This window comes from Nannospalax galili, unplaced genomic scaffold (assembly GCF_000622305.1).
Source record: "Nannospalax galili isolate Female #2095 unplaced genomic scaffold, S.galili_v1.0 scaffold1735, whole genome shotgun sequence".
Classification (NCBI taxonomy): Eukaryota; Metazoa; Chordata; class Mammalia; order Rodentia; family Spalacidae; genus Nannospalax; species Nannospalax galili.
In genome coordinates, this window is record NW_008336857.1 from 263876 (window position 1) to 272199 (window position 8324).

The following is an 8324-nucleotide window of genomic DNA, read 5'->3' on the forward strand; positions in this document are numbered from 1 at the left end:
TTTTTTTTGGTCTTTTTGAGACAGGGTCTCTTTGTAGCCCCAGCTGTCCTGGAACTCACTATGTAGACCAGGCTGGCTTCGAACTCACACAGATCTGATTGCCTCTGCCTCGAAAGTGCTGGGATTAAAGGCATGCACTACCACACCCGACTGTTTTTTCTCTTATATATTAATTTGTGTGTGTCTGTGTGTGGTGGTGGTGGTGGTGCTCAGAGGACAACTGGCAGGAATTGGTTGTCTCCTACCATGTAAGTTCCAGGGATTGAACTCAGGTCATCAGACTTGACAGCAAGCACCTTTACCAATGGAGCTATCTCACACATGACAGATGCTTTAATTATTTCAGATATGTTATATATTTTATGCTGGCTCCTGGCTGTCCCAGATGACTTTCCATGCCATTTTATGAAGGGTAAACAAAGGAAAATAAAAATTGCAGTAGGGCAAGAAAACATACTTGGAGACAAAGAAGGAAAAGAGATAAAATGACTGTTTCTCTAGTCAGAGACATCGCCTACCTGATCTGAAACAGTCAGATACATATCACAGTCCATGGCACATCCAGTCACCACAGTCTATTCCTTTCAGGGGGAGAGGTTAAATAACTTGCCCCAGATCACACAGCTTTCATGTACAAAGCATTGATTTAAGTTAGTAATTCTCACTGCTCCAACAAGGTCATTCTTGGCCATTTGCAGTGTTAAACTGTAATCTTTAACCTGATCCCCTTTGCCTCTACTCCCCAGTTCAAAACTTAGGTTTCTATTGTTTTGAGACAGGGTCTCATGTATCCTTGATAACCTTACCAAGGATGACCTTGAACTTCTGATCCTCCAGCCTACACCTCCCAAGTGCTGGAATTATAGGCTTGCACCACCATGCAGTGTTAGGAATGGAATCCAAGGCTTTAAGACTACATGCAGAATTCTATGTAGAATTCATAGACTAGGTAAGCATTCTATGAACTAAGCTGTACACCCATGCTCTTGCCCCCAGCACTCGAATTTTCTAATTATTATTATTATTATTTTGTCTTTTTTGAGACAGGGTCTCCTTGTAGCTCCAGCTGTCCTGGAACTCACTATGTAGACCAGGCTGGCCTCGAACTCACAAAGATCAGCCTGCCTCTGCCTCCCAAGTGCTGGGATTAAAGGCATGCGCCACCACGCCTGGCCCCAAATTTTCTAATTTTTAAAAAGATTTATATTTGATTATATGTCTCTGTGAGGGTATATGCAGGTGTCCTCCAGGCCAGAAGAGGAAGTTGGGAGTCTCTGGAGCTAGAGGTACAGTTACCGGTTACTGATATGAGTGCTGGGAACTGAAGTTTCCCTCTGAAAGAGCAGTAGGTGCTCATCCACTGAGCCATCTCTCCAGCCCCAGCACGCAGGCTTTCTAAAAGCACTGTTTGTTTTTTGTAATGCCAGTGATCTAACCTAGGACTTCACAGTTGCTGGCCGAGGGCTCTACATTGAACTACATCCCCAACTTAAAAGCATCAAGGGTATTTTTTTATGGCTCTCACACCAGTAGTAGCTAGGTGTTTGGTGGTAAGGGGGGTAAAATGAGAGGGAAAGAATTGATTTAATGTATGGGTAGGCTGTTTATACCTGTAGCTTATAAACAAATACTCTTATCACAGTATTTGTGGTTAAAACAGTCCTTGCTGGCAGGAGAGACAGCTCAGTGGTTAAGAGCAGTGACTACTCTTTCAGGGGACTGGGTTCCAGTTATCAGCATCCACATGACAGTTAACAACCATCTCTAACTCCAGTTTCAGGGGACCCAATGCCCTCTTCTGACCTCTGGGGGCATTGCACAACATGGGTGCACTTATAAACATGCAGGCAATACATTCATACACATAATATAAAAATAATAATAATAAAAGATGCAGCATGGGGTGGCCTGCCCTAAAGAAGTAGTGTTTGGTGAAGGAAGTTTCCAGAAGAGCTGAGGCCCTGAACTAACTTACTAAGTAGTTGAGGATGGTCTTGAACTTTTGATCTTCCTTCCTATACTTTCCAAGTGCTGGAATTGCACATATGCAGCACCATACTTGTTTTATGTGGTGCTGGAGATTGAACCCAGGGTTTCATGCACACTGCGCAGGCACTCTACCGACTGAGCCACACCCCTAGCTCTCCATTCATTTTTAAAAATTTATTTACTATTTTTATTTTACGTGTATGAGTGTATTGCCTGCTTACGTGTAAGTGCACCCGTGTTGTGCAGTCCCCACAGGTCAGAAGAGGGCATCAGTTTCCCCTGGAACTGAAGTTACCGATGGTTGCTAGCTGCCATCTGGGAATCAAACCCAGGCCCTGGATCTTCTGCAAGAGCAGCCAGTGCTCTTAACTGCTGAGCCATCTCTCCAGTCCCGACACCACATACAAATAAAAATAATGAAAATAAATCTTTAAAAAAAAAAAGAATATAGGGGACTGAAGAGATGGCTCAGTGGTTAAAAGCACTGGCTGCTCTTGCAGAAGACCCAAGTTCCGTTCCCAGCACCCTCATGGCAGCTAACAACCATTTGAAACTCCAGTTTAGAGGAATTCAACACCCTCTTCTGACCTCTGCGAGCATTGTATAAAATGGGTGCACTTACATACATGCAGGCAATACACTCATACACATAAAATTTTTAACAGGTGTGGTAACAGAAAGAATATAGGCCTAGTGCTCAGGAGGCAGAAGCAGGTAGATCTCTGTGAGTTCAAGGCCAGCCTGGTCTATATAGTGACCTCCAGGCCAGCTGGAGCTACAGGGAAACTCTGTCTCAAAAAAAACCCAAAAACAAAAAAATAGGACCAGGCATGATCACACATGTCTTTAATCCCAGCACTCAGGAGGCACAGTTAGGGGGATCTCTATAAGATCAAGGCCAAACCTGATCTACATAGTGAATTCTAGGTCACTTAGGGATATAGGGAGACCCTATCTCAAACAAAGAAACAAACAAACAAATAAATACAAAGACTATAAAGTAATTATAGCACTTGGGGGCTGAGGCAGAAAGACACTGTGTTCAAGACTAGCCTGTGCTATATAGTAAAACCCTGACTCAAGAAAAATTATAACTATTATATATATGTATATATAACATAAAATAGAATCTCCTTCCTATCCCAAGGTCCTTTCTTAAGGACAACCAATCTCTACTATATTATTAGGTTGTTTTTGTATTTATTTTTCAAGACAAGGTGTCATGTAACCCAGACTGGCCTCCTTAACTCCTGATCCTCCTGCCTCTACCTCCCATATACTGGGATTATAGGCCTGCGTCATCATGACAGGCACTAGTTTCTTTACATAGAGTTTTTAAAAACTTATTTATTTTTATATTCTCTCTCTCTTTCTATTCATACATGTGTTCATATGTATGGATACACTTACATGGGCGTGTGTAGTTCAACATAATAGCCAATTTTTATGTGGTTGCTGAGGGACTGAACTCGGGTCCTCATGCTTGAGCGGCAAGCACCCATCAACTGAGCTATTTCCCTACTCCCTCATTATGGGTCTTGAAGGTTTTGATACACTAAAATTGATCAAAATAATAGCAGAGAACAATTTGATACTTTTTCACTGGAGATAATACACTTCATGTTAACTGGGCATGGTGGCACATGCCTTTAATCCCAGCACTCGGGAGGCAGACGGATCTCTGTGAGATTGAGGCCAGCCTGGTCTATGTAGTGAGTTCCAGGCCAGCTGGGGCTATAGGGAGACCGTGTCACAAAAAGACCAAAAAAAAAAAAGATATTCAATAACCTTGAAGACAGCTCAGCACATTAGAAAATGTTACTTAATATTCTGTGTGTTTTCCCTTCAACTTCTCTTTTGAAAATAGCTTTCTTTTCTTTTAAAAGAACTCAATTATTTAAATTACAGCACAGGAATGGAAATGCTCATCTTGATCCCACCAAGAATATATGAAATGGTTTGATTAGGTGTGACATTTCGTGAAGCTGTATTGCATCCTGATAAGAAAACTGTGGAACCTTCTCAAGCTATGTTGGCACCAGGAAGGTCAATAAATTACACGTCATCTGGAGGAACTAATGCCTTTTCTCTGAAGCTTTTATGAATACTTGGGGGTAATAATTTCTTTCGCTTGCTCCCACAAGCATCCCAGACTGAGATGGTCATGTGAACGGCCTCACGCAATTGGTATTTCCATGCCTATCAAGAAACTGGTACTTCCTGGGTGGCATGCCATCTTGGCCACATTTCACATTGTGAATGAAATTTCCCAGAAAAACTGCATCTTAAAACTGAACATTCTAGCTGGGTATGATGGTGCATTCCAGTGCTTGGGAACCAGATGCAGGTGGACCTTTGTGAGTTCAAGGCCAGCCTGGTCTACATAGTGAGTTCCAGGCCAGCTGGGTCTGAAGGGAGACCCTGTCTCAAAAAGACCAAAAAACAAAACAAAACCCTGAACCTTCTAAGGCCGAGCATGGTGGCACACTCCTGTAATCCTAGCACTTGGGAGGCAGAGGCAGGCAAATCTCTGTGAGTTCAAGGTTAGCCTGGTCTACACAGAGAGCTCCAGGACAGCTACGGCTACAGGGAGACCCTGTCTCAAAACTATCAAAAAACAAACAAACAAACAAACAAAGCAAAAAACAAAATCTGAACATTCTACAAAGGTTGATCAACCAATTAGAACTTCAGTGATTATGGGGAGTTTGAAATGTTGAAGGTCCAGAGCCTAATTACCATTTATCTTGGGCTATTTTTAGCCCCCTAAATATGCCCATCCTTGTTTCTGACAACATGGTGTGATGAACAGATAAAAACCTTTAGCAGGCCACCAGTTTCCACCAACCAAAAATCTGAGTCCCATCGGATGGCATCCAAGGCCTATAGATGAGATTTCTTCTCTTTTACTGTATCCCCTTACTTTAATGTTTCCACCAATGTATTTGAAAAATGTCTTGATTTGTGACTTTTCTTAATGAAACTATTGCCACATTGGAACATGTAATTTGGGGTAACCTCAATTTGTCTTGGGCCACGGGCCTTCCTATTTGGCTCTCTTATCCCTTTTGAGGTGAGAGTTGTGATTTTGCACCAACAATATGGATTCCAGGGATATCTTGTGATTTTATTTTAGATCCAACAGGACTCTTATCTCAGAACTAAAATTGAGGAGGACGGAGGTTGTGTATCTTTGTACAGGGTGGGTAGTGCCTCTCTAAACAGTGATATGGAATAGATGGAAACAGGTGACAAGAGCTGGTGCCCACTTGTCACCTCCAGTTCTCTTACTGGTTTTGTATTCTGGGCTATGTATTGGGCTCCCCCTGTAATCTCTTCTCGTTTTATACCAGCTCCAAAAGGGCTAAGCCATCAGCAAAGAGGAGTGACTCAGCAAGACGGCACTAGACTCCACCTCTACCACCTGCCTACCCTCTTGCCTTCAGCCTTTGAAGATGTCTAAACACAGAAAAGGAAGTGAGATTTACCCTCTCCAAGTCCCCATATCCTCCCACCAGTCAGTCCCTCTGTAACAGCCTCTTCAACTAAGTTGCCAGAGAAATTCTGCTGAAAAGGCAGCCCTCTTCTCCAACTCAAGCTGTGGAGGCTCCAGGGCAAATGAAAACATAAAGACAACCAGAGGTTCAGCATAGGTGCCTCAGCAATACTCTTATCATAAATCTTGTCAAGGAGACTGAGGGCAATTCTTTTTCTAAGGGACAAGTAAAACTCTTAAGGTTTTCCTGTTGACCCCAAACCAAGAGCTAAACATTTGAAGAACTAAATAGAAAGACACACCTTAAAAGGCAAACCTCAAACGTCTGGTGGCACAGAATTTGTCCCCACCCCACCACTGAGCAGAGCGTATTAATTCTGTTTCCTTGGCTGATTTTACTTCAGATCTCATTTTCTGCCTACTTACTCTACAATGCCAATGCAAGATGTTTACTTTACCCTTGCTGCAATCAAACTGCAATCGAAATGACTTAAGTATGTATTTATTGGGTTAAAATCTGTCTTTCTAGCCAGGTGTCATGGTGCATGGCTTTAATCCCAACACTTGGGAATCCCAGCACTTGACACTTGACCTCTGTGAGATCAAAGGCAGCCTGGTCTACATAGTGAGTTCCAAAATGGCTGGGACTACAAGGAGACCTTGTCTCAAAAAAACAAAAAAAAATCTGTCTCCCTAGCTAAACTAAACTGCAAGCTGAAGGTGACCCTTGACTGTCTTGTTGAGTGAATCCATTGAATTAATGAATTAACATCGGTTTTTTTGGTGGGGGGGAAGGGTCTTTTTTGAGACAGGAGCTCCCTGTAGCTCCAGCTGGCCTAGAACTCTCTATGTAGACAGGCTGTCCTCGAACTCACAGAGATCCGCCTGCCTCTGCCTCCGGAGTGCTGCGACTAAAGGCACCACCACGCCCGGCCTTAACAGCGTTTTTAAAGGCATAGATTAAGATATGATGTATGCCTGGGATGGTGACTTGCCTGTAATCCCAGTCAGTACTTGGGAAGTGAAAGCAGAATGATCAGGCGTTCCAGGCCAGCCTTGGCTGGCTCCAAGGGACTGTCTCAAACAAAACGAAACAAAACAAAACAAAACACCCCCCAAAAAACTTGATCCAAAACGAAAGGTGGCTTTCTCCCTTTCGTTCGGGTCATGTTTGCGGAGCCGATGGGGGCACTGGACCGCCACTGACCACAGCAGCCAAGCGCTGAGTTTACACTAAGGCCCACATTCCTGGGGCATTTGTGTTCAAGCAGGCCTCAAAGAAAATTTGATAAAGAACTAGAAGGTGCATGTCTGTGATTTTCCTTCCACAGAGGAAAAAGTGAGCCACACCCCCTGCAGTTCAAAGATCACTCCAGGCTGTCTCAGCGTACTTCCTCTAGGACAGTGACAGACTGAATGGCTAACTAGGGGCCAAGCCCTACAGCTATTTGCATTCATTCCGGTATTTCCAACCACACAATCCTGCGAATCCATCCCCGCGCTCCTAAATTAGACCCAAGCTCCCCAGCTTTTGCGCCCATTCCACGAGGGCCGGGAAGGACCAGTACTTGGGATTCAGGTGTTTGCGGAATGAGCCCGGGGCGCATTACAGCCCCTAGCAGGATGCAACCCACCTTCCAACTCGGGGAAGCCGAGCACCACGTCTGAAGCTTTCCCCTGCCTGTCTTTGACCTCCAGAGCCGTGATGGTGCAGCCCCAGGAGATGATGTCCACACTTAGCTGGTCTGACCGCAGCTGGAACTTCTCCACTGTCCCTCCCCCCGAGGGCAGCTCTCCAAACACGGTTCTGGTAACCGAAACCATGGGGCTAGTTCGCGGTGGACAGCTACTCCCAGCTTTTCAAACTCCAGCCTGGGTCACGTTTAGGAGATACAAGTGCCAGGGGGAGGAGGAGGGACTTGGCTCAGACTCCTCCCCTTTCTTGCCTGGATTTAGGAGTGACCACCCCTGCAAAAAAAAAACAAAAAACAAACAAACAAAAAACCATTCTCTTGAACCTTTCTAAATCTTTCCTTTGCCTGAGGTGACAAAGAAGGAAACTTTCCAGTCAAGCTGGTGGTTCTTTTCCTTTACGACCCCTGGCTGCAGTGCATATTGGGAATAGTAGCCTTTGATAGGTAACATTGCATCTTGGGATATGTAGTCTTTTCTTTTAAAAAATGTGTGTTCCACAGCTGAGCGGCTGAGCGGTGGCTCAGAGGTTAAGAGCACTGACTGCTCTTGCAGAGGACCTGGGTTCGATTCCCAGCACCCACAGGGCGGCTACGAACCGTCCTTAACTCCAGTTCCAGGGGAATCCGAAGCTCTCTTTTGACCTCCGAGGCTTTGTACGACACGGGTGGATACACATCCATGCAGGCAATACACTCATACACATAAAATAAAAATAAGAAAAAAAATGTGTGTTCCGTTTGTGCGTACACGTGTGTATGTATGTGTGTGTGTGTGTGTGTGTGTGTGTGTGTGCGCGCGCGCGCGCGCGCAATTTAGGCAGGCCAGGGACAGGGTTAGTCCCTCCTGATAGGGCAATCAAAGAGAAACTTGGACTTTCTTGGGTGTCTATCTGCTTTTTCTCCTGAAGTTCAAAGTTCTTGTAAGAAGAAATTAAGTGTACTTATTGCCACAGCAAATGTATCAAAAAGGCATTAAGGGAGTGCATAATCTATGCAGCTGAGGAACCAGGTAAATGCCAGGTATTGTTTGTGTGTCCTCTATAAGCAGGAAGATGTCAAGTTGGGACAAAACAGATTCTGAGGTCCTTAAATAATTTTCTTGCTTTAGTGCACCTGAGAATTTGCTGAGATTTTTTTTTTAAAAA

At 44.3% G+C, this 8324-nt stretch overlaps 1 protein-coding gene across 1 annotated transcript in view; it reads right to left on the reverse strand.

The window, feature by feature from the left end:
- Positions 1 to 7545, reverse strand: part of Galm (galactose mutarotase) — a 75840-nt gene extending 68295 nt beyond the window's left edge. The window contains exon 1 of the mRNA XM_008831525.3: positions 7120 to 7545. Coding sequence (XP_008829747.1) covers positions 7120 to 7309 — 190 coding nt within the window. The 5' untranslated portion in view covers positions 7310 to 7545. The remainder of the gene's footprint in view (positions 1 to 7119) is intronic.
- Between the last annotated feature and the right edge of the window lie 779 nt (positions 7546 to 8324).